This window comes from Lepidochelys olivacea, assembly GCF_965140295.1.
Source record: "Lepidochelys olivacea isolate rLepOli2 genome assembly, chromosome: 4".
Classification (NCBI taxonomy): Eukaryota; Metazoa; Chordata; order Testudines; family Cheloniidae; genus Lepidochelys; species Lepidochelys olivacea.
Window position 1 is genome coordinate 26,535,822 of NC_140414.1, and position 26,382 is coordinate 26,562,203.

The 26,382-nt window shown below is 45.2% G+C and overlaps 3 protein-coding genes across 3 annotated transcripts in view; 1 reads left to right on the top strand and 2 right to left on the bottom strand.

Moving 5' to 3' along the window:
• LOC311520018 (E3 ISG15--protein ligase HERC5-like) overlaps positions 1–22,340 on the top strand; it is a 46,345-nt gene extending 24,005 nt beyond the window's left edge. Inside the window, exons 15-23 of the mRNA XM_084627191.1 lie at positions 897–998; positions 1,091–1,213; positions 11,816–11,959; positions 12,746–12,912; positions 15,362–15,428; positions 15,646–15,728; positions 16,614–16,797; positions 18,208–18,307; positions 20,152–22,340. Of these exons, the coding sequence (XP_084483317.1) occupies positions 897–998; positions 1,091–1,213; positions 11,816–11,959; positions 12,746–12,912; positions 15,362–15,428; positions 15,646–15,728; positions 16,614–16,797; positions 18,208–18,307; positions 20,152–20,366 (1,185 nt within the window). The 3' untranslated portion in view covers positions 20,367–22,340. The remainder of the gene's footprint in view (positions 1–896; positions 999–1,090; positions 1,214–11,815; positions 11,960–12,745; positions 12,913–15,361; positions 15,429–15,645; positions 15,729–16,613; positions 16,798–18,207; positions 18,308–20,151) is intronic.
• PIGY (phosphatidylinositol glycan anchor biosynthesis class Y) lies at positions 4,290–5,025 on the bottom strand (the record flags this gene model as incomplete). The annotated part of the gene is made up of 1 exon (XM_084627193.1): positions 4,290–5,025. One exon carries the CDS (start codon positions 5,023–5,025, stop codon positions 4,810–4,812), a length of 216 nt encoding a protein of 71 aa, XP_084483319.1. The 3' UTR covers positions 4,290–4,809.
• On the bottom strand, positions 5,091–8,493 carry PYURF (PIGY upstream open reading frame; the record flags this gene model as incomplete). Its single annotated transcript, XM_084627192.1, has 2 exons — positions 8,239–8,493; positions 5,091–5,232 (listed from the first exon to the last, which is right to left on the bottom strand). Exons 1-2 carry the CDS (start codon positions 8,454–8,456, stop codon positions 5,091–5,093), a joined length of 360 nt encoding a protein of 119 aa, XP_084483318.1. The 5' UTR covers positions 8,457–8,493.
• Positions 22,341–26,382: the final 4,042 nt, after the last annotated feature.

The following is a 26,382-nucleotide window of genomic DNA, read 5'->3' on the forward strand; positions in this document are numbered from 1 at the left end:
AAACTATAGTAAAGAACAGAATTATCAGACACATAAATGAACACGATTTGTTGTGGAAGAGTCAACATAGCATTTGTAAAGGAAAATCATGCCTCACCAATCTGTTAGAATTATTTTAGGGGGTCAACAAGCATGTGGACAAGGGTGATCCAGAGGATATAATGTATGCGGACTTTCAGAAAGCCTTTGACAAGGTACTACACCAAAGGCTCTAAGAACGTAAGAACATAAGAATGGCCATACTGGATTAGACCAAAGGTCCATCCAGCCCAGTATCCTGTCTACCAACAGTGGTCAATGCCAGGTGCCCCAGAGGGAGTGAACCTAACAGGTAATGATTGGTGATCTCTCTTCTGCCATCCATCTCCACATGCTGACAAAAAGAGGCTAGGGACACCATTCCTCCCCCATCCTGGCAAATAGCCATTAATGGACTTAGCCTCCATGAATTTATCCAGTTCTCTTAAACAAAGTAAGCAATCATGCTCACTGCTATAACTATAATGCCTGGGGCCAAATTTCGAAAGCAGCTTTCAGAAGTGTACCGAGTTTGCAAGTGAAAACCTTGCACTTGTGCATGCAAAATGCCAAGGGCCTGATTCTGATTTCAATGGGACTACTTGGTAATGAGGTATGGTGCATTGTGAATAAGGGTGCAGAATATCAGGCTTTAGAGCTGAGGTACTCACAGTAGGGAACAGAACCTGTAAGTGGCTATTTTAACAGACAAATGGGGGATTTCACTTCTGGACATTCCTTTTAGAAATACTGCCTTATGTACATAACATGACTCTGAGATAGGACAGAGGAAGAACTGATAATCCAGCTTGTCTTTATCACAGTGACATTCTAAATACATTTTCCTAATTGAAAATGAAACTTTCTTGTAATTTCAGAAGGCTTTGTTGAAACTGACTGCATACCCTTGCATCTTTGACATGCAAGATAAGATTGCGGTTTATGAAATTGACCGCCAAATTCTGTTCAGGATATATAACGTAAGTATTGCCAAAGTCAATGGGTTTTTTTTAACAATTTAAAAACTAAAAGAATGTAAAGCTTGTAATGCATTGTCTATTTTGTTTTGTAGGCAAACTCTTTCCTGGTGCCACGAGGTCTGTGGTGTTTAGAGATCAGAAGAACACACCTTGTGGATGATGTGTGGCAGTATTTGAGGAGCGCACCACCTAAAACATTTGAGAAATTCTTGAAAGTAAGAAATCAAGCTTGATTATTTTGTTAGCTCTGAATATATTGCTCTAGAGTACTTCGCCTTTATTATAGCTCATAACCAACAAGGACATCTTTTCAGCATTCATCAGGCATTTTAAAATCCAGTTAAAAATGAAGGAGGGAAAAGTATCATGGAAATTACTGAAAAGCATGTTCCATGTAGGCTAGAATTAGCTTCTCAATCTTGGCACACGTGGCAATTAAGCTTTGTTTGATTAAAGCAAGGGGCTAATACAAATACCCAGTGAATGGCAGGTGGTTTAATTATGAAATAGCTTGGGTGGGGGGGGATGACTTGCTGGCTAAGGGAACTGGTCATGGGCAACCTGCATAGATCTCACTACATAGGTTTCTATTTTCCAAACTCATATTAGCACTACCCAATGGAGTACTCTTTCACTGCTAGGTCACCTCCTTATGGCTGTTGGGTAGTCTGCTGTATGTGAAAGTGGTGGCCAGGCAAACCAATGTGTGTACAACACATCTCCATGATCAGCGCTAGGGGCCAAGAATTGACTTGGCCACAGAGACTAACTGCTGCTGTCCTGAGTGGAGATGGTCCCCCGCACACCATGGAGGAGACGCCCCAGTGGCACAGCATGGGAGATGACTGTGTTGCTCCTGCCTCTGCTGTACCATCATGTAGTTACAAAGGAGGCCTCCCTTTCGATTTCTGTCGGTCTGGCACCAACGGTGATGGAAAAACAATTAGATGGATGAGTGACTAAGGTCTTGACCTTGCAGGAAATCTGGGTAGTGGACTTTAATGGAGCTCAGCATGGGCACAGGATCAGGATCTGCATAGATCTCACGACAGCATCATAGGGTCATAAAGGGCTCTATGTTCCAAACTCCTAGTATCAGCACTACGCACTGGAGTGGTCTGGTTATCCGATCTATGCCACGAGAGACCGCAAATGCAATAACTCTTTATTATCCAATATTTTTTTTTCTTTCGGTGGTGGCCCTTCTTCCCTGCCAGCGGTTCCCACCCCGCATCTACCGCAGCAGTGCGAACACGCAGGTTCACTCGGCCGTTTATGCCATGACTTACAGCATCCAATGCCCTGCTTGCAGCTTTGCTTCATTAAGCAACACATCAAAAATATTGTCTGCCCTCCCAGATTATAACTAGTTGCTTTTCCCTAGAGCATCTTATGACTGTGTTATTACTGTCTTCTGATGTCTCAGTAGCTAAGTCTTTAAGAATATTTACCTGTAGTTTGGTTTCTGTGAAAATGGGATAAATATGCTACCTGATTCCTCTCTACCTCATAGTGTTGGGCAGTGTCATGGCTTGCTGTCGTCTTGTGCTATATCCAAAGGGGGCCAGCTCTTGTTTCCCAGAGTTAGACTTGAGGGGCAGGGAGGTAGCAAAGAATGAATCTGGTAGACTTGTATTCTTTGATTTATTGCTGTATTTGTTCTGTCAACTTCTACAAGTGGCTCTATCTTACTTAGGGTCATAGTAGTTAAGTTATAGACGCGCCCCACAGATGACTGAGTCTATCCCAATGCAAGGAATAGCTTTCCCCTACGCCATTAGAAGCCACAACCAATGTTAACCAGTCCCCACAAGGCCGTCCCTAGGGGGATGCAGGACCCAGGACATGGACGCTGAGTTTCTAATCTGCTGGGGGTTGCTCCCCCTGCTCTGCCTGGGCCCTGCCCCCACCCCGCCCCTGCCCCCACCCTGCCCCACCTCCCCCGAGAACACTGCGCCCTCACTTCTCTCCCCTCCCTGCCAGCACCTCCTGACACCGCAAAACATCTGATCTGCGGTAGGCGCTGAGAGGGAGCGAGACCTACCGGTGGGCAGGAGAAGGTTCTGGTGGGGAGGCTCCTCACCCCTCAGCTCCCCGCTGCCCCCTGCGGGGCCCCCAGCAGTCATCCCGATTCACCATACCTAAGGGATGGCTCTGAGTCCCCATATATGTGACCAGCCAGAATCACAGGCTCAGAGATGCACTTTGCAGGAACGTATATAAATCGCACTACCCAGATAGGTATCCAACACACAGATGTTACTCTTCAATTTTAAGATGGAGATATTTGTTACTGAGCTGTAAATGGAAGCACATTTCCAACCTAAGCTTAAAAGGTTACGTAGGGAGAGTTTTCTGCTCCTTCACCCTTACCCTCTTGCATTTTACATCAAGGTGGCAACAGTATGCATAAGGACAATTTGTACATGTATGGTCTAGCTCATGCAGGGGAGTCACTTTTGCTACCACCATTCTGTGTCTCAACATCACAGCTGTCTCTCTCTGTCCATCTAGGAGTGCCTATTTAAGTTAATATGACTGGCACTGGTTGACTAAGGGCTGTCTACATGGTGGGGTAATGTACTAAACATGGCTGTGCTTTCTAAAGCGCACAAATGTGTTGTGTGTTAATTGGTCCCTGCAGACCCTGCTTTTGCACTCTAATGGTTCCCTAGTAGTGCACTTTAACACCGTAGTTTCAAACAGAACTATGTTGAAGTGCACCACCAGGGTGTACCCAGACCAATTAATACACAACGTGTCCCTGCGCTTTAAAAAACACTCCACCTCCATAGCGCGCATTACCCCACCTAAGACTTAGAAATGGGTGAGAACCAAGAGTCACCTAACAGCAAACAGCGGGTACTTTAATAGGCCAATTTTAAGCCCTGCTCTACTCCCTTTGTACTGCATTTCCCCAGACAGCATAGATCTGGCAAGGGGCTGGGGAGAGGGTCTGGTTGCTGCAAGCCGCACTACTGCTATCCCCAGCTGGTAGGGACCTTTGCCGGTTGGCACAGGTTCCAGGAGCCCCCAGGCTACTATCCCATGAATAGGTGTGCCAGCTCTGCTATCCTGGCAATCATAATAATGCCTATTTCAGTAATAACAAATGCCCTGTCTTCCTTCCCCCTATAATTTAATTAGAGACATTACTTTTCACTACCCCATCTAAAATTAGACCTATAGTGTTACAGGCACATAAATGGATGCCACCTACAACGTGGCTACATTTCAGTAGGGACCGAAGAGCTCCTAATGCAGAGTCTGCAAAGCACATGTGGATACAAGTTTGATGTATTATACTCTTTATTTCCATAGTACAGTAAGACAAATGCATTCTACTGCAGACATCAGTTCAAACCAGCAAGGCAACTACCGAATTATGGTGCTGCTCATTTAAAGAGGCATAGTGAAACTCACCATAACCTATTTAAAAAAATTCATCTCAATCAGTGCACAACATTTATTCTTTTCAAAGACACAACAACTTTGACGGGCTAGTAGCATAGCCTTACAACTCACCAATAGGTTTTGCTGGGACATGCTAACATGGAGGAGGAACAAGAGAAATGTTATTTAATTATCTCTCTCAGCAGTAATGAGGCCATTGTGCATCAAGGCTTGTGCAGAAAGTTACATTTTCAGGCATCATTGGGAGATTAATAAAGACCACCACTTATGCTAGGAGACTATTGCAACTGCATGGAATATAATATTAGGGTGTGGGTAGGTGAAGATACATCGCTCTCTCCGAGCAGCCACAAGGTTGGCAAGTCTATTTTTGTGGTGCCTTCCAAGCTTTTCCTTATTAGTTGTGTCTAAAAAGTTTAATACCCATCCAGATCCAAAGGTGAAAGAACACGTAAACTGGTATGGTAATAGGAAGAAGCAGACTGTAGAAACACAAACTGGTTGTGCTGGTGCAGCCCTCTGGGAACTTTTCATCCACACTGGCTGAATAAAACAGACCCACTAAGGACAACAGTGGAACAAGTACAGTTAGCGTAGGCAGTGACAGAAACATCTTTCTTCCCCAGTTACTGTGGGCGTAGGTTAGTCTTCAGGTTTTGTCTGAATGATGACGGCTATCTAGGTTTGCTTCGGTTCCTCACCCTGGGCCTTTCTGTCAATCATCCTTGCGGCCTGAGGGATCATATTAGGAATGCCATCAATGATCGGATACGCGATGCCCAGCTCTTTGTTAATTAGTTCATTGGTGGATGCTTCATACCTGGTTAAAAAAAATTGAACAGTAGATACAATGACCTGGGTTGTTGTTGTTGTTGAAGATTTTGGGTTGGGGTGTTTTTTTTATTTTTGGAGGGGGGTGAAAGACAACTGAAACGAACATCTCAATGGAAGTATGTAGCTAGAAACTATGGAACGAGTAGAATTATCCTAACAGAAAGTAACCAGGACACATTCTCAAAGCAGGAAATCATGCCTTCAGATAAAGATACTATTTAGAATGGAGGTAGGGTGTGACTCTTCATAACAAAATTTATAACATTTAAATTATGAAAATGAAAACTCTCCTTAAGTGCTTGGGCACCCTACAGCAGTGCAGTTGTGAACTAAGATTTTGTGTAGAAAATGCCATTCAGCTCAGTTGTACTTCACAATTATATTCTCAAGGCTATTCATAGGGTACTTTCCGATTGTGTTTGTGTCTGCAATGGCAGAGGTGTAAAAATAAATTATGGCAAACTGTAGCTTCCACAGAGCACATGTGCTAGTCATGAACCCTAGAGATTACATTGAGTTCTCACCTTTTTGCTGTGTTTCAATTAATTCTAGTAGATATAAATAGCATGCCCAAGGAGGTGAAAATGGAGGAAGAGCATGAGTGGGTGTGACACACACAGACACCCCTACCTTCCATTGTAACTCCTTTCCTTCTCCCAGGCAGATATACAGTTCAGTTAATGAACAGCTGCAGAAAATTGGAAGTGAGTGACCTGCCAAAATTGACTTATCTGATGGTATAGGCTCTCATTCAAATTAACTTTATGGCTGATTTAAAAACCAGCTCCTTTTGCGATGAGAGCAGAGGTTGGCAAACTATGGCCCGTGGGACCCTCCTGCCTGGCCCCTGAGCTCCTGGCCCGGGAGGCTAGTCCCCAGCCCTTCCCCCGCAGCCTCAGCTCACTGTGCTGCCAGTGCCGTGCTCGGGGAGGGGGGGGCTGTGAGCTCCTGGGGCAGTGCAGCTGCAGAGCCCGGCGGGACCTGGTGCTCGGTGCTGCGCAGGGCGTGGCTGGCTCCAGCCGGGCGGCACGGCTGCCTGTCCTGGTGCAGCCACTCGGGAAGGGGGCAGGGAGCAGGGGGATTGGATAGAGGACAGGGGAGTTCAGGGTGGTGGTCAGGGTGTGGGTGGGGCTCTGACAGTTAGAGAGCAGGGAACGGGGGGGTTGAATTGGGGGCAGGGGTGCCAGGGGCGCAGTCAGGAAGGAGAGGGGGGACTGGATGGGGTGGGGGTTCCGGGGGCAGTCAGGGGACCGAGAGAAGGGGTGGATGGATGTGGCGGGGGGCAGTCAGGGGACCGGGAGAAGGGGTGGGTGGATGGATGTGGCGGGGTCCTGGGGGTAGGGGCAGTCAGGAAGGAGAGGGGGGGTTGGATGGGGTGGGGGTTCCAGGGGCAGTCGGGGACAGGGAGAAGGGGTGGGTGGATGGATGGGGCAGAGGTCCCGGGGGGGGGGCAGTCAGGGGACAGGGAGAAGGGGTGGAGGGATAGGGCAGGGGTCCTGGGGGGGCAGTCAGGAAGGAGAGGGAGAGTTGGGTGGTGGGGGGTTCCAGGGGCAGTCAGGGGACAGGGAGAAGGGGTGGATGGATGTGGCGGGGGGCAGTCAGGGGACAGGGAGAAGGGGTGGTTGGATGGGACAGGGGTCCCGGGGGCGCAGTCAGGAAGGGGGGGGGGTTGGATGGGGTGGGGGTTCCGGGGGCAGTCAGGGGACCGGGAGAAGGGGTGGATGGATGTGGCGGGGGGCAGTCAGGGGACCGGGAGAAGGGGTGGATGGATGTGGCAGGGTCCCGGGGGTAGGGGCAGTCAGGAAGGAGAGGGAGGGTTGGATGGGGTGGCGGTTCCGGGGGCAGTCAGGGGACCGGGAGAAGGGGTGGATGGATGTGGCGGGGGGCAGTCAGGGGACAGGGAGAAGGGGTGGAGGGATAGGGCAGGGGTCCTGGGGGGGGCAGTCAGGAAGGAGAGGGAGAGTTGGATGGGGTGGCGGGGGTTACTGGGGAGGTCAGGGGACAGGGAGCGGGATGGGGCAGGGGTCCCGGGGGGGGGGCCAGCAGGGAATGGAGGGGTTGGATGGGGTGGGGGCCCCGGGGGCGGGCCAGCAGGGAATGGGGGGGGGTGTTGGATGGGGCGGGGGTCCCGGGGGGGGGCCAGCAGGGAATGGGGGGGGTTGGATGGGGGGGGGTCCCGGGGGGGAGGGCCCAGCAGGGAATGGGGGGGGGTTGGATGGGGGGGGGTCCCGGGGGGGAGGGCCCAGCAGGGAATGGGGGGGGGTTGGATGGGGCGGGGGTCCCGGGGGGGCCCCAGCAGGGAATGGGGGGGTTGAATGGGGGGGTCCCGGGGGGGCGGCCCAGCAGGGAATGGGGGGGGTTGAATGGGGGGGTCCCGGGGGGGGCGGCCCAGCAGGGAATGGGGGGGGTTGGATGGGGGGGCCAGCAGGGAATGGGGGGGGGTTGGATGGGGCGGGGGTCCCGGGGGGGGGCCAGCAGGGAATGGGGGGGTGTTGGATGGGGCGGGGGTCCCGGGGGGGGCCAGCAGGGAAGGGGCCGGGGGTCCCGGGGGGGGGGCCCCAGCAGGGAATGGGGGGGGGTTGGATGGGGCGGGGGTCCCGGGGGGCGGGGGCCGGGCCACGCCTGGCTGTTTGGGGAGGCACAGCCCCCGCCCAACCCTCCCTCCATGCAACTTCCGAAAGCCGGGGCGGCCCTCAGGCCAGCAAGTCTGCCCGCCCCGCCTGAGAGGCTCTTGCTGTGTTTTCCAGCAGGACAGTGACGTGTCACTTCGGGTCCCTGCTGGGTTAAAATCTCGTCTCCCAGCAGGACGGGGCGGGAGCCACGTGGCTGGCGGGCAGAGGGCGCCGCGGGGGCGGGGAAGGGGGGCGTGTTGGCTGCCGGCAGGAATTACGGGGCCAGGGTCTCGGGCTTGCCCCGTGCGGCGGCAGCAGCAGCTCCCCAGGGTCCCCGAAGCTCTCCGAGCCCAAGGGAAGGGGCGGGAGGCCGGCCTCACCTCAGCGGCTGCTTGGAGAGCGGGCAGACCAGGAACTGCAGCACAGCCGGGTCGAAGGCCGCGGGCTGCTCCTGGCCCTCCGGCCTGTCCGAGGAGTGGCTCAGGGCTGCCCCCGGGCCGGGTCTGTGAGCAGCCGCTGCCGCGCCGGCTCCCGCGGGCTGGGGCTGCCCGCAGAGCAGCACTGAGGCGAGCGTCCTGCTCACAGACCGTCCTCGCATGGTCCTGCTCTGCCGCGGCTGTGCTGACTCACAGGGCCAGCCTCCTCCTCTCTGCCCCTCCTTCCTTCCTTCCTTCCTGCGCCGGCCTGGGAGAGTCCCTGTGCAGCCCGGGCTGCTTGCCCCTCGGTTCCTAGTCATCAGCCGGTGCTGCCTTGCTCTCAGCTGCGCCCACCCCCCTTGCTTCTCCTGCGCTGCGGTATTCATAGCAGCTGCTCTTGCCTTGGTCCCAGCTCCTCTTGCCCTTCGGCCCCCGCCAGAGGTATTCCGTTATCCCTGGTTTCAGCCCTGTTAGTCTGTATTCGCAAAAAGAAAAGGCTTCTAGTGGCACCCTTATCACTGTCACTTGGCTCGCCACGCTGTCAGCTAATTAAGCTATTTCTCCCATGGTGTGGGAGGCAGGCACGGTGGTCTCTATTTTCTAAATACTTGGAGACTCTCAGAGACTCAGGTGTAGGTACTACATCCGTACCATACTAGATTAATGGATCAACAGAGGTAGCCATTTAATCTCATTCTCAAACAAGGAGGAGTATAAATCTGTTTGAAGGTGCCACCAGACTCCTCGTTGTTTTTGGGGATACAGACTAACACGGCCACCCCCTGATACTTAATCTCATTCGAAGCACTTCCCTGAGCAGGTCAACCATGGCGACAAGCTGAGGCTACGGCTGTTTGTGCACCTCTAGGAAAAGTTGTTGGACCATTCCCATACATACACTCCCCCGGAGTTGACAAATTGTACTCGTGTGGAGGGTCAGCAATACTTCCTTGTGGGGAGTTAATTTTTAGTCTATTTTTATTTTTAATCTCACTGATGGGGAAAGAATTTGTTGAGTTGATTTCAGTGGGACATTGGAATTTCTTTTGAAATCTTGCTTGTTCAACACATTTCAGCTTGACTGCTCTAAATCTTTGTTTTCAGAGATTTATAACTTGCTCAGGAAAAAATGGTTCCAGTGGGAAACTGGGAAAAGAGAATCTAGGGTGTTTTAAACCCAGTTAAAAAAAGAAAAACAAACAAAAATACCAAATACTTAGTACCTAATGTCATTCAGTGTCATAAAAATAATGAGACAAAAATTATTACATTTTGGCAAGTGAGCTTCCCCATAGCCCGCATTTAGACCTGAATACCTGCTGACATACAGAAAAAATCTGAACTCCCCAAACTGGGTTGGCAAATGCCCCAGATAATGCAGCACTTGCTTTGATGTTTGATGTCGCAGAGCTGCCCCACCAGAAGAGGGCACTCTATCAAATATTTCAGTAATCATACAAAAGGTAACTGAAGCACATGGAAGCCACATGTGTTCCAAATGTGGACACGGCTACTGGATTTTGTAGATGCTATTTACTGCTGCTATGATACGACAGGGATGGAGCAGCAAAACACAACTGGGAGGTGAAGTGGAGGAGCAAAGAGGGGGAAGGGAACGTATGGGAGAGATTGGAGGAGTAGAGAAGTATATTGGAGAAGTTGAAAATGCATTGGGGAATAGAATGAAAGAGCACTTCAAAGAAAGCATACCACAAGAGAAGACTTGAGAGAGAGAGAGACCCTGTATCAGGCATGAGAGAGCACAGAATAATGGGAGTGGGAGCCTGAATTTATTACAGACGTGCAAGAGGACATTTCCTTGGATTCTTTTATACTTTACAAGTTGAGGCCTATGTGACTACTATACATGCTATAATTTTTTTTTCATAAGCATGTCTAACACTCATTTTAAATTAACAAAGTATTACATTTATTTACACAACAGTCAGGCTTAGCTGTTCAGGAAACTCCTACCTGGATAATTTATTTCTATCCAGGGGTTCTGAGATTATCAGAAACCATGACCCAAAAGATCATGTGATTTATTATTGTCGCTAGAATGGCAAGAAGGAATTACAGCTATATACAGCAATCCACATTTGGGGAGTATAGAGTTTTCTGAGAACCAGTATACAAATGATGCAGAACAGTAAATACATATAATTTTATTTTAATGGCATTGTGTGTGCATGTGTGTGTTATATATAACAAATATCAGGGGTTTTTTTAATGCAGATATGGCTATTATTTGGAATTAAAATTGGGTAATACCAACTGATTTCCACTAGATGGTGCTATGCGGTTTATAAAATAAGGTTTAAGCTCAAGCTTCTGTGCTTATTCCAATGTAAAAAACTACCAGTAGTGTTTTCGGTAAGTGAATGTATTGTTATCAAAAGGCCAGTGTCACCTTTCCGTTCTCTTCTCCCACTGAGCCATCTCAAAAGACAGCCTTGGAAATAGTAGTCTCCTGCTTATTCACACAGCAGGCATGGTACATAAAGCCACAGTGCAAATTTGCCCCTTGTGTAGCCATTTACATCGGGGCAAAGGGAGTGTAGAACATTACCAAGTCAGAATGATAGCCTTTTCCACCCCCCACTTGGCCCTGATGTAAATAACTGCACAGGTTTCAGACCAACAGTGATATATATCCTAGGGGTGAAATTTTGTCCCCATTGAAATCAATGGGAGTGTTGTCACTAATTTCTTTGGGGTCAGGATTTCACCCCTCATGCATATAACATTCACGTGTGGCTTATCATCATTAAAGGGGGTGTCAATAGCTGTCTAGCTGGCATCTTTCAACAGCACTAAGAGCAAATATTGGTGAAGCAAAGGAACCTGTGAAAACTGGGCAGGGGAAGAATTAGTGCCTTGGATTTAAGGATAAGGATCTAATTTGTCAGATTATGGTACCAGTACTGCCAACTTCAAGCATTCAAAAAAATCACTAGTCAGGCCCCCAAAATTATAAAACTGTCTTAAAATGCATAAGATCTTTAAAAATAATACATTTTGGATTCTTTTTATTTGCTTTCTGGTTTTAGGAACCTGCGTTCATGTTTTGAAGCTTGCTTCTGCAACTACAAAGGCTAGACATTTTTTTCAAAATGTTTTTTCACATATGCACATGATTCCAAGAGCTGGGGCTTTCAGAAAAATACCAACTAGCACAAGACTCGAAATAAAATTATGATAGCTGACAACACTGTGGTATCACTTATAACTTTTCCTCCTTCTATCTCCATCTCCTGTCCAGTATAACAGATGATGATCATTCAAGGGTAAACACACGGAAGTGTTTCATGCTGAACAGCCACTGCAGTTATGGGTATTCAATTTGTTATTGCCACCTCTGCAAACGAGGGCCCCAATCTTGCAATTTCATATGCATTGACAGTCCCTTGCACCTACATCAAGCTCTCTGCAGATTTCAGGGCCCAAGTAACTGCCTAGTGCTGGGAGGAGTTGTACAAGTGATCATTTCAGTATGGACACAAGAGCAGTGATTTTCTTGGGGTCTTTTTGGACTGTTCAGGTGCAGTTCGTTGGAGAACAAGGTATTGATGATGGAGGGTTGTCCCAGGAGTTCTTCACTATCATTACAAGGGAACTGTGTTGTCCAGAAGCACAGATATTCAGAAGTTTGGAGGACTCCAAGCTGATTTGGTTCCCCTCTCAGGTGAGTTATTAAGATGATACTATTTTTTAACCTCACCTTAAAAAAAAAATCTCCTTTTAGCTGGTATTTCCCCATATGACTGTCACCCCTTCACGTTTTTATGAACTGGCTCACCATCTGGGTCATGTCTTCTGTGAGAAACAGACTTAGAAATGCTGCAGGTCTCCCTGTGGGCAGTGCTTGGATTCCACTGAGCAAGCTCAGCCTCCATTAGGGGAAATCCTGGAGTCCCACCAACAACCAGATTCTCAGTTAAAGGAGTTTCCAGTTCATATTTTGGGCCTCAGAAATGCTTGCTCCTTTAAATAACAGGCATAGGGTTCTGTATGTATGCCGTTACTTCTTTATTTACGCATAGGGTATGTTCACTGCAATCAGGAGGTGTGATTGTAGGACACGTAGACAAACATGAGATACTTTTGAAGTTAGCTCAAGTAACAATCGCAGCGAAGCTACAGCGGCACGGACTAGCCCTGTCTGCCCAGGACCCTGGGCATATACTTGAGTGAGTGTCATCTGTGCTGCTGCAACTTCACTGCTATTGCGAGATCAAGGTTCGCTCAGGTGTATCTACATATGCTGCAATCACACCTCCCAACTGCAGGTTAGACATAACTATAAGAGAGTGTCAGTGACTTGCCCAGGCACTCAGCAGCAGAACGATGAATACAATTCACGGATCCAGATACCCAGTCCCCTGCCTCTAGCCACTAGACACACTCCCTCCCCACCATAATAAAAGTCAGTAATAAGGGCTTTGTTTTGTTTTTTAAACACACAAACTAGGTACCAGGAAGCGAAGACACCTTTTTCCTGATTGGCACTCTGTTTGGAATGGCACTGTATAACATGAAGATCGCTCCCTTTCATTTCCCTCTAGCTCTGTACAAAAAGTTGCTGGATATTCCACCCACTCTAGAAGACTTAAAAGAGCTGTCTCCTACAGAAGGGAGGTATGAAAACAATTTCCCAAGCTTTGTGCCATTAAATAAAAGTATGTGGGGGGGGGGAGGGTCTCCTACTTTGTGGTGTGCATAGAAACCACTAAAAACAGAGCTAAATACAGTTATTCAAGTACATGCCTTCAATGAACTTATAATACCATACTGCTTTTGATATGATAATACTAGGACAGGGACATGCTCCAGAGATGAGACACTCAGGGTACGTCTGCCCTGCAAGTGGATTGCAGCACGTGTATACAAACCTGAGTATAGCATGAGTACCACTAGCAGTGAAGCTGCAGCAGTGTGGGCTAGCTGACTGGCTCAGTACTCAGAGTCCTGGGCGGGCTTGTATAGTTGACACTGATGCCCGCGCTGCCGTGGCTTCACTGGTATTGATATTCACGCTAATTAGATTGCGGATAGCTCGGTATGTCCACATGCGCTGCAGTCACTCCTTCGATTTCAGTGTAGACACACCCTAAGGGTGAAACTCTGCGCCCACTGAAGTCCACAGTGAAACTCCCTTTGTCTTCAGTGGGGCCAGGCATTGGACAAGCAGGAGGTTGAATTGCACCCCTGCAAACGGACAAGTTAAGGGCTTGTCTACGCTACCAAGTTTTGTTGACAAAACTTATGTCGACACCCAAAAGTCAACAAAACAAAAAAATCGCCACAGGGTGTTCACACTTGCTCCCTCTGTTGACAGATCATGTCCACACTGGGGAGACCATCATCGACAGGGTGAGCAATGCACTGTGGGTATGTATCCCACAGTGCAGTGTTGTGGGAAGAAAGAGCTGATCGCTGCATACCTTGAGATTCTCTCTGGGTTCTCCCACAGCCCCCTCAGCTGCCGAGAGCAGCATCGTGAGTAGCTGTGGGAGCTCTCCACAGTGACACGAATGACAAAACAGCGCAGCAGTCTGGCCTCCTCCCCCACAGCAGCAGTCTGCCTGCCGCTATGTTTCTAGCGCAGGGCAGAACAGGAGCATTCCAATGATTTGCTCTTTCTTTGTTTCCCAAACGGAGCAGCACACAGATACTTCCCGGAGCTTTGAAAGGGGAGGGGCACATGGCTGCAGGGAAGCAGAGATCAAAACACTGAGCAGAGCAATCAGGGCAGGCATTGTGGGATACTGGCGGAAGCCAGTTCTGTCGACAAAACAGTCAGCAGTGTCTACACTGGCTCTTTGTGGACAATAAAGGGAGGGGGAAAGACAAGTCTCTCATTGGGGTGGAAGTTTTTTGTCACCAAAACTGGGTGCTTTTCACGACAAAAGTCCCATTGTAGTGTATATGCTCTTGCTGTTTTGTTGCCAAAAGGCAGTTTTTGGCGACAAAACTTGCGAGTGTAGACAAGCCCTAAGAATGTTGTTGGCTATAATTTAGACCTGGCTGAAACAAAGCTGCATCTTATTTAATAGTCTCCTGATTGGTGGGTTATAAATTTCTGTTGTGATTCCATTTTAACCAACTTAAATGTTTAGTATAACGGAATTATTTCTCTATGCTGTGATCATGTCAGATCTGAAAAACTAAGCTTTGGTTGCATTAGGTTTTGAATACGAGATTTCAGATATGTACAGCAGGAAATGGTGGTGGTGATTCAGTAGATAGTGTTATTATATTGGTTATGTTATAACCAATGTCCTATCATCAAGATGGGGATACTGTGGTGCTCATTCTGGCTGAGAAGTAAGAGACCAGGATCACAAAGACTGCATGGCAATTTATTTTGTTTGTTTTTTAATAGCATGTCTATTTCCTTCAGTGTCTTGGACAAGTTCCAACTTAGTTACTTGCATTCTGCCTACCCAACCTCCTCCCCCTGCTGTTTCACTTCTTATTTCACTAACTTGCACAGCACTTATCACCATGGCAACTAAGTGCTTCACACAAAAATTAAAAGAACAAACTATGAATTACATCAGTGAACCAAATTACCAAAAAATCTTCACTTCCTGTCTTAAATTGCTGTGTGGTGCTGCTGTGCACAACAAAATTGTTCTTATCTATCATCCCCATGGTCCATGATGGAATTGTCTTGACTCAGTAAACATAGCAGCCTCAGGCCTTGATTCTGCACACACTTACATATGTGAGTAACTGTCAGTGGGACTATTCATGTGTGTAAAGTTATTCACCTATATAACTGTAGGATGGGGGTCCGAGGCTCCAGTCCTACAATGACCTGGGTGCAAACTGACCCATACGTCTGCATGGAATTCCTTGAAAGTCAGGGGGGCTCTGCTCAGGCCACATGAAGCTCATTGCTGGATCAGACCTGAAGTTTATAGACCAGTTGTAGACCAATTTGTGGGTCATTCGGAATGAATGGTGCTAGATAAGATGTAAGACAAAAAATGTGTATATGTACAGAAATAGAAAATATTTTGCTAATTTGCATTAACAAAATTATTTAGAGTCTATTTCCATATTGCTTCTTGTCTGACAGGAATCTTCAAGAAATGCTGGATGAAGACTATGATGACATCCTTGAGAACATGATGATGGATTTCACAGTAAGCCATTATCATTCTACTTACGGGCCCAGCTCTGCAAACACTTATACACAGAGTAACTTGATTTATGAGTAGTCCCGTTGAAATCAGCACAACTGATCATATAAGTTAAGTCCTCACCTTCATAAGTGTTTGCAGTATCAGGCTCAGTATAAAGAATAAGAATGGTATGAGTAAACCAGCATTCAATTTTTTACTTTGCCTTTGACTGTTGTAGATAATGAAGGAACAAGGAGGATCTATAGTTTCCATCGAACTTAAAGAAAATGGTGCAGACATTCCAATCACAAAGCATAACAGGTAGTTTTCTCCCTCTTTCTCTACACACACACGCACACACTTCTTTAAGCATCTAGTGTTTTAGTTTCTGTCCTGGAAGAGGTATCGATTTATTTATATATATATATATATATAAAATTTGATTTTAAACTGTAAGATTTTTCTTTCGAGCAAATTGTTTGTTACATAGGACAGAAGGATAGTTGGAAGTAAAAGTTCATTAACCTTACAGTGTATCAGGGATAACCTCAACACAGGGGTAACTGGGAGATGATAGTCTTTGGTCTGTGTTATGCAGAAGCTCAGAAATGGTCCCGGCTGGGCTTAAAATCTCTGAATCTGAAAGCCCTATTTAAGCCCTATATATAATATTTAAAATGGGTAGATGATATAGAACTACAATTCCAGTGAATCATTCCTGTCACAAATAAAAAGAAGAATCAAACTGAGTTAAACCTGTGTAAATCCAGAATAATTCTGTTGACTTCAATGGGTGTTACTCTGGATTTATTCCACTGTAAAACAGAGCAGAATATGGACCAGGGGTCTGTGTTCATAAATGTGCATTCAGCACAAAATAAAGAATACCTGCCGTGTCTTACTCTGGGACCCTTGGCTACTACTACAATATAAACAATTAATAAGAATGACCTTATAATGTATAAAAATAGCACAGAAAATGCATTCATGGGGGTGACTGAATTGACAGTCATTTGTAGTGGCCATTCGTGTTTGTTTATGTACATAAGTAATCCTATTGAACTCAGCGGGATGGCTACGCATGTGCACAATGTTTCTTGCATGTGTTGGATTAAGGCCATATTGTAGGTTTCCCCTTTAAAGTTGTCCCTCAGTCTGTTTCACTAAAAGCAAGAAATCTACAGCATTCGGTTGATATCTTTGCAGGAAAGAATACGTCAATGCATACGTGAATTATGTGTTCAATGAATCGGTAAAGAAGCCATTTGAGGATTTCAGGAATGGGTTTTTAAGAGGCTGTCCAGCTAAAAAGTGGAAGCTCTTCCTTCCTATCGAGTTCCTTACTGTTTTCCGTGGACATACAAAATATGACTGGAAGCTGCTGGAAGAGGTAATGCAGTCCAGCAGAGCATGCACCTGCTTCACTTGCTGAATATAGGTTCCCTGTCTTTGTTCTTTTGTCGAGTACATATCCCATGAATGAGAGAATAGGTGGTTCAGGGGCCTGGTAAGAGATGAGGGGCTTTTCACTTAGGTTCACACCAGTGACCCAATTAATTGTTCCTAGTGGCTACTAGTCATTTTGGGGCTAAACAGGTTGATATTCCTTTAAATTCTTTTGGGTTGTGCTGTTGTCTCATTTTTAGTGCTCTGTAGCCAAAGAAACATGATCTGGAGGTCCATGCTGCAGAGTACCGCACTAAGCATGCTTTGGGCACTCAAAGTAAAACAGTAGAAGAGTGGTGCCTTTGCTGACTATGCGTATGTACAGCATCTAGCACCATGGGGCCCCAGTTATGGCAGGGGTCGCTAGGCATTACTGTAATACAAATACTAATTACAATTTTCAGAGCTCCACCCATTACACCCTTGTTGGAAATTTGCCCCATATGAAAGACACCCCTTTGGTTTTCCTGGTACCACTTCTTAAGATAAAAAAAACAACAAACAAGAGAAGAATTAGAGATGGGCCTAAAGCAATACCCCGGATCTGACCTGAATCCTTCCCTCCCACCACCTTCAAGCTGCAAAGTGGGCATGTTAGAAATCCATTCCCAGATCTGAAATCCATGTACTATACTCCTTTCTCTCTAGCTGGTTGAGGCAGACCCTTGATTAGAGTGCCCTGAACTTCTGCGTTCGTACAGGGGTGTTTAAAAATCTGAAATAAATAGGATGAAACTCAATGAGTCAACAATGTACCACTGTTGCAAAAAAAGTGATAATCATTCTGGGATGTATCAGTAGGAATGTTGTAAGCATGCCATGAGAAGTAGTTGTTCCACTCTACTCAGCACTGAGAAGGCCTCAACTGGAGTATTTTGTCCAGTTCTGGGCAGTGGGCACCACACTTCAGGAAAGATGTGGACAAATTGGAGAAAGTCCAGAGGAGAGCAACAAAACATGACCTATGAGGAAAGACTTAAAAAAACTGGGTTTATTTAATCTGGAGACGAAAAGACTGATGGAGGACATAACAGTCTTCAACTATGTAAATGCTGTTACAAAAAGGAGAGTGATGCATTGTTTTTCTTAACCACTGAGGACAGGACAAGAAGTAATGGTCTTAAACTGCAGCAGGGGAAAATTAAGTTAGACATTAGGAAAAACTTCCTGTCAGGGTAGTTAAGCACTGTAACAAATTACCTAGGCATCTTGTGTTATGTCCATAATTGAAGGATTTTAACAACAGGTTAGACAAATACCTGTCAGGGATGGTTTAGATAATACTTAGCAAGGTGCCTTCCGGTCTTATATTTCTAGACTAATGGGGCAGGGCTATTTTTATTCTCTTTGACAGAATACAAAGTACACAGATTATGAAAAGTCTGATCAAACCATCAAGAATTTTTGGGCTGTGTTTCATGAACTCCCAGAAGAAAAGAAGAAGAATTTTCTTGGTAATAAAACAGGCACTTTAAATAATGCACTAAATATTCTCTCTCTATTTAAAACACAAAAAAGCATTTTGGTTGTAAAATAATTTTGCTTTAAATTGCTTTTTACTGTATTTGGCCTTGTTTTCATCATTTCCATGCCAGAGCCTTCTCTGCCAAATTTTAGTTCTGTTCCTTTAGGTCTCACTCTTAGACTCTGCCCCAGTGCATCTGACTTAGCCACGATTCTTCTGTACTTCATTTATTCTGAACATCCCTAGGTATCCTAACTTTATTCCACCTAAGGCTAATATAGAGCAAGTGGAGGTGATGGGTCATGAATCAGCATGCAGCTGAGGCCAGAGGTATTTGATTAGCTTCACAGCAATTACCTCATGAGAGTATTTAGTTTGACTAAATGGAAGAATATCTACTTCTTAATTCTTCATCTGCTGGAAATATTTTAGAAGTATGTGTTAGTGGTTAGAGCAGAGGACGAGGAGTCAAGACTTCTGCCTTTTTCCCCAGCTCCCTCTTTGATTATATTGATTGATTGATTATTAGTAGAGCTGGGGTGCAGATTTCTGTCACAATATTTTTTCTAACAGAAAATGCCATTTCTACAGGCAAAACTTACATTTTGCTGACACTCTTTGATTTTCCAGGAAAATCAAAACAAAATGTTTTGGGTCAGGTAGCCCCAAATTGAACATTTTGATTTTTTTAAATGAATCAAAATGTTTAGTTTCAGGTCAGTTCAGCATTAATCTATGCTCACCTGAGCAGCCCTAGAGCATTATGGAATTTGTAGTTCAGTTGCCCCATGCCCCCATTTTCTTTTATGGGCAAGTGCTCCCTGGCTGGACTGCATTTCCCATGATGCACCATAATGGTTCAACCAGCAGGGAGACTGTGATGCATTATGGGAGATGCAATCCAGCCAGGAAGCCCCATCCATACAGGAGAATTGGGGCATTAGGCACCAGCACTACAACTCCCATGAGACGCTGTGACATTTAAGGAAAGCCCCAGATTAATGCTGAACCAAGTCAAAATGAAACTTTTTAATTTGGTTCACCAAACCAAAATGAAATGTTTTAAATTTGGGAGTCCTGAAACATTTAATTTTGATTGAAAATGTTGAACAAAATGTTTAGACATTTCCTAATTGAAATGTTTATGACCTTTCCAGTCCATGAAAAAAATTGAAATTTGGACTTTTTTTCCTGATTTGGGATGACAACAAATGTCAAAATATCAGCAATTCCCCACAGGACAGAAATTCTGCTACATCTACTTATTAATCTCTCTCTCCAAGGTATTTCAAGACATCTATTGCCATAGTAACTTAGTGCAAGATAACCAAAGATAGCATTGATTATGCCTCCCCCCCCAAATTCCTGTGTGTCTTTTTGTATTTAATTTTATAAATTTTGAGGTGAAATTGTGGCACAGATCAGAAGGAGGGGGCACAAAAGAGATGACTTGGTCGGGGCCTAAGTGGAGTTCTTAATTATGTGAGTGTTCCTTACTGACACAAGTAGTCCCAGCTTTATCCAAGAAGGTTGCTGGATCAGGTTCATAGTTTTTAAACACAGAAAGCCTAGCCTCGCCTTTCTAACTTAAAAAATATTTTTAATTAAAAAAGAAAAGAAGGGATCATTCTCATTATAAGTCAGCAAGTAAAAGGATTCAAAATATTCAAGTACACTAAGTGCAAAACAAAAAACACAAAACAAGTAGCTTGTACAATTACCTGTATATTTACTTTATGATTCTCTGCCCCCGCCACCCCATTTGTCCTCCAGTAATGTTATCTTAGTGTGTTTTCTGTCTGCATCTTATTGACTTTTTTTTTCTCCCCTCAGCTTTTCTGACAGGAACGGATCGAATCCCTGCCGAAGGGATGAGACATTTTCAATTCACTATTGCAGACTTTAAAAAAGAAAACCCGGACCTTTTCCATCCTGTTGCCAATACCTGCTATCACATCTTGGCGCTCCCAAGATACAGCAATAAAGAGATTTTTCGGGAAAAGTTCCTGAATGCCTTAGAGTTTTATGAAAAATTTAACCTATCATAAATTGTGGCCAAGAGCAATTTAAAAAAACATTTTTCATGTCTTACTTGCAATAGTATTCTATTGTTGGAGGAGATGCCACCAAATCCTGTCTTTTATTTGTACTGCACCTTAAAAACATTCAGATTCATTCATCCATTGGGATTGCACTTTGATTGACTGCAGGATTGACTGCAGGCCTGAGAATCACCACCTTTGTTAAAGTACCTAAGATTGTAGAACAGGTTTGTAAAAAGTCAGTGAACTAACTAACCAAGTGCAATATTGACTAAACGAAAATGTATTATTGGTTAAATGACTTTTTCCCTGCATAATCTCTTACATTGGATATAAAGTGTGTGTGTGTATATAAATATATATATATATATATAGAGAGAGAGAGAGAGAGAGAGAAAGATTGATTTTGTGATATGACAGGTGTATATATAGTACATAGGAATTTCAAAGGTACCTAGTGGATTTAAATGCCCAATTCTCCTTGAATTTCATTTGGATTTGGGTGAATGAGTCTCTTAGGTTCCATTGCAAATCCCAGCCTTAATATGTATCAAAAGAACACGTTGTAATTAATTAGTAATGGTATATAAAATAGGTTGACAATGTATATAATAGGTACTTTTAACTTGAGTGCTACCTACCAGACTGCTGTGTTAGGCAAAATCACCCTCCCGGTCTTAACTCTCATGCTTCCTACATTCCCACCATTTAAAAGAATCTTGCTGCTTCACAGATGTTTCTGGCTGGGGTTTTCAAAGGAGCATATGGGAGATGGGTGTTTAATGGGAGATGGGCAACTGACTCCCTGCAGCCACTTGGAAAGTCTCCAGCACACTGACACATTCAGCGAGCAAGAGGTTAATTGGATGCTGGGAGGAGGGGTTGGTAAAGACAGTGATGACTCTGTAACTCTACAGTGCTCTTATTTGACATGGACCTGATTACTCAGCAAAATAAGTCACTATCTTTGCCAGCAGCAGAAGCCTGAATTGTGTTCACAGGGTGACCTCAAGAAGCAAGTCAACAACTGTAATATTAACAAATAACAATTAACACTTCTCCTATAGGTTTCCCAATGCATCCTGTCTTCACTGTGTCTTTTTTGGATTTGTCTGTAAGCTCTTTGGGGCAGAGATTCTCAATACTTTGTATCTTGTATAGAACCAAGCATGCTGTCAATGCATTCTTAATAGTAGTAATGCCAAAGGGAGAGGATGATGAAATTTCCACTGATCAGAAATATTAGTGATGAGTTCTCTAGCCTTACCCAATACCTAAGGGGGCCTGAACCTGCAAATTTGTATTGGACTGAGCAGTCCATACTCTCACAAGCACTGTCTTTGACTCCCCCAAGTAAGAGGTTTCAGGATCAGGACTCAGCATGGCAAATATTTTATATTCTGTCAGTCATTTCCAGGCTTCGCTAAAAGCTGTATTTTTAAAGCATTAATGCAAGGGCTTTGCATTCCCAACATGCTGTGAACTTCTTATTTTCACTGTACGTAATTTTTAAAGGGGGTGTGTGGAGTCTTAAGCAAATAGATTTCATTTTCAAAAGCACAATGTTTTTTTTAAATAAATGTCACTGCTATCATAAGTTAAACTCTTTGGGTCCAATTATGCAAGCAACTCCATGTGCATGGATCCCTGCACCTATGCAGGCTTCCTGGTGGGCCCTGGGAGCTGGCTGTACTTTGCAGAATTAAGGCCCAACACTGATAATACTATGCAAGGTTGTAAACACTGCAGACTATACTTTTTGTATTTTTCTGTGGTTTTTCTTGTAAAAAGCATATAAATATTGCATCTTTTTCATTGTCCGACAACTGTGCTCATTGCTTACCCTGAGTACCGTATGTTTGTTAAACATTGTTGAATATGTCAGTGGGCAGGTACCTAAAGCAAGTTTCATGTGTAAGAAAGTGTTTTACTGGCCCTTTTGCCAAATGTTGTGTTGAAATAAATGAGGATAGCCTTTCATATGTACAGCTGACAGTGTTTTTCTTTGTTGTACAACTGCTTGTGTACTGTTGTGTTTCCTTGGTTCTCTCTCTTCGTAAAGCAAATTTTCAGAAGCGGGCACAGTAGGAAGTGAAGGCTGAGCTAAGTGTGTTCAGGTTTATCATGTGCAACATAATTATGTTTCTGATCCAATTTCCTATTACATTAGTAAGCCAGGTCAAGTATGTTGCTGTGTGGGGAGATATTTGCTTTATGCTGATTTGTAAATCTAGGACAAACGTTATATACAGTATTCTTCACTTCCAGTCCTAAACTGTGGTGTTGCTGCTGTGTGCTGTGTGACAAGCCCTATGTTTCGCGCCAGAGGCGGCTGCGTTTCAGTGATAAGTGAGGTGATTCCTGTAGAGGGCTGGCCCCACACTCCCTTTGCTTCTGTCGGTGCAGAGGAAACTAAACTATTGGATCTGAGTAGGGTCACCGCGGGAGCACCAGCTCCACACATGCCTCCAGAAACTTCTCTGTGGGACGGGCAGGTCTGGCTACTCTCTTTGGCATCCTGCTCCTTCCTCCTAAAACTGTAGGCCAAAGCAGAGAAAGTGCCCTATGTTGTGATGCCTCCTCCCACACATCCCCGCTACAGGAGTTTCAGAGAGCAGCAGCAGCTGAAATCCCTGACTCTGTCATTCCTAGAGGAGATAGGTTGCCATGGTGTTGCAGGGGGTAAAGTGGAAGTGTGTGATGAAACTGGCAGGACCCTGTGCCACTTTTATGCACTGCCTTTTCTTTCATTGTATTGATGAGATTTAATTGGGATGAACGTTCTGCCATATAGTATTCCCAAATCCTAACCGAGCTGGGACTCCCACTCAGCTTTCCTGCATGGCGGCTCAAAGCACTACCCCAAGCCAGCCTACTGCTCATCTACTTGTTACTTTCCTGTTATACTTTCTGATTCTACACTAGGGCTTGGAAATTCTGAGTGACTGTAAGTACTGTGCAGCTATAAGAAAGATGGTTTCTGTCTGGATTTCACAGTAACCCATTGCAGATTAAATGATTATAGGTTTATCTGCAGCCCGCAGGAATTTCCTCCATCTCATATGATGCATGAGAGAGAGAGCCTGGAGTAACTTGCAAGGCTATTTTTAATTCATTCTCAAATAAGCTCTGATCTTAGAAAAATAAACTCCCTCACAAACAGTACTTTGGGCATCAAGTTGTGTCTACATTACAGCTCCTGGTACATTACCCAAAACAAACAAACAAAAATCCACAGGAGCTGAACCTTTTTTAAGACATTAATTCAAAAGAGTCTGTGTTGGCCAGAGAAAGTGTATGAAACTCACATTAGAAAGTGTTTTCTGAGATGCTTCTTCCTGTCTAAATGTCTGATTATCACATTTAAAGAAGCCCTAATGCTGTTTGCAGTGAAGAATAGCTGATTTTGTCAGGCATCCTTTTAGAACAAAATCTCCTTGGAGTTTCTAGGTCAAGATAAGCCAAAGGGTGTGAGATGTGCTCTGTGAAGAGGTTTAGCCAAGGGTGGGGAATGGATGTTCTGGAGGAAAGGCTGGCAAGGGCTGGCGGAGAGCCACTGGACCACTTGTACACACAACTGCACCTGCAGTATGGTTGGCATAACTTCGGCCTTGCTGTGGAGTTCCTGTATGGGATACAGGCATGATAGCCCGTCACTCTTGGTCCAGGAGGTAGCTATACCATGGAAGGAATACAGGAAAAAAAACATACATGGGTTCATTCCCTCCAGTGACAAAGAAACTTTTATGGTCAGCTCAGGGTTACTACTCCCCCAAAAGATAGCTCTCATGCATGTTTATGGATGACGGGTGAATAATGTCTGGCTTATGTCAGACGGCATCTTCTCCCATTAGACCAAGAGTTCTGCCTTTGTGAGTCATTCTTACTTTGAGTCGCTTGCTGGCTGACGGACAGATCCCTCCAGGGACTAGATACATCAGCACATATCTGCCAAGGACCATCTACCAGACCTTTAATAGAAGTTTTTAATCTGCCTTCATTTCAGGTCTAAAACATTTCTGTTCCAATATTAATATAAGGCTTGTTTTATTTCTTCTGAGACAATGCAGGGACAATATGGATGAGAAAAGACCTGTGCACTTATGTGTTAAGACACTGTAAGGGGAAATAATTCCCAGGATTAGAGGCTAAATAAAGAAATACAAATTTAAAAAAAAAACATCAGAAAATAAGCCACCAGACACAAGAGATAATATAAATTTTAACAAGAGTGGACAGAGAGAATGTTGGAAACGTAGGGGCCCAAATTCTCTGCTGAACTGAGTTTCTGTGTGGCACAGCAGAGGGGACAGCTCCCTGCATCTCAGGGTTAATCTGAACTCAGGGTTGGTTAGAGCAGCCCCTAGGCTGCCATAAAATGTCAGCCATACTGTGGGGCCATGTGGGTACCCATAGCAGTTTCGCTGATCTGAAGGTATACATTATCCCCAAATGTGAAATAGTTATGGGTGAGGACAAAGTCACAAAGTTCAGCCACCAGGATAGCCGTGACATTATCGGGGATACTGTTCCTGACGGCTTGTAGTCCATCTTTGTGTGGAATGTTGGTGTAGAGGGTTTCTACATCCATAGTGGCCAGGATGGTGTTTTCAGGAAGATCACCAATGGATTGTAGTTTCCTCAGGAAGTCAGTGGTGTCTCGAAGATAGCTGGGAGTGCTAGTAGCATAGGGCCTGAGGAGGGAGTCTACATAGCCAGACAATTCTGCTGTCAGGGTGCCAATGCCTGAGATGATGGGGCATCCAGGATTTCCAGGTTTATGGATCTTGGGTAGCAGATAGAATATCTCAGGTCGGGGTTCCAGGGGTGTGTCTGTGCGGATTTGTTCTTGTGCTTTTTCAGGGAGTTTCTTGAGCAGATGGTATAGTTTCTTTTGGTAACCCTCAGTGGGGTCAGAGGGTAATGGTTTGTAGAAAGTGGTGTTGGAGAGCTGCCGAGCAGCCTCTTGTTCATATTCCGACCTATTCATGATGACGACAGCACCTCCTTTGTCAGCCTTTTTGATTATGATGTCAGAGTTGTTTCTGAGGCTGTGGATGGCATTGTGTTCCGCACGGCTGAGGTTATGGGGCAAGTGATGCTGCTTTTCCACAATTTCAGCCTGTGCACGTCGGCGGAAGCACTCTATGTAGAAGTCCAGTCTGTTGGTTCGACCTTCAGGAGGAGTCCACCTAGAATCCTTCTTTTTGTAGTTTTGGTAGGAAGGTCTCTGTGGGTTAGTATGCTGTTCAGAGGTGTGTTGGAAATATTCCTTGAGTCGGAGACGTTTGGATAATTTTTCTTCAGGTTTTGAGTCTTTAGGGTGCATTCACGTCACTCTCTCAAGCTTTTCTCAGAAAGCCCCAGAGCTAGAGAAACCTGCTTTTTCGAAAAGGAAGCTGGGAGTCTCACGTTGTCAGTCGCTTGGGCTTTAGTTAGCTTGGGATTGTTCTGATCTCTTCTGGGAGTCAGTTCCTGAGTGCAGAGCCCTCTGTTGACAAGCTCTGCCCCTCGCAAGTTGCACTGTGGGCCTCAACAGTTTCACCAGCCCTGATGATGACAGCTGTGTCGATGGTTCCTGGCACAAAGGTCTCAGAATGCCCCAGGCTCCTTTTGGATCAGTTTTCTACTTGATTTTGGGGAGTACACACAGACATTGTCTTTGGAATGATTTTAATATTACTTTCAAGTGATACTATATGAATGCTGGCACCTTTTCTCTTACTGCTGCATACTGAGAAAGCTGATTATCTGGCTAAACAGCACCTTTGTGCGATTGGCACTAAAAATGGTATTTAAAGCAGGGCTGTTCCTCTTCCCTTTCCTCCCTTTGTTGGTCACTTGGCTTCTCAGATTGTAAACTCTTCAAGGCAGGGATTATGGTTTCATACTGAATGGACGGTAACTAGCACTAGCAAGGAACAGCAATGAGAATCATGATAATTGTTTGGCTACTAATAACATGCTTAACTTTGCATGCTAGGATTCAGGCCAGATCCTCAGCTGGTGTAAATCAACAATC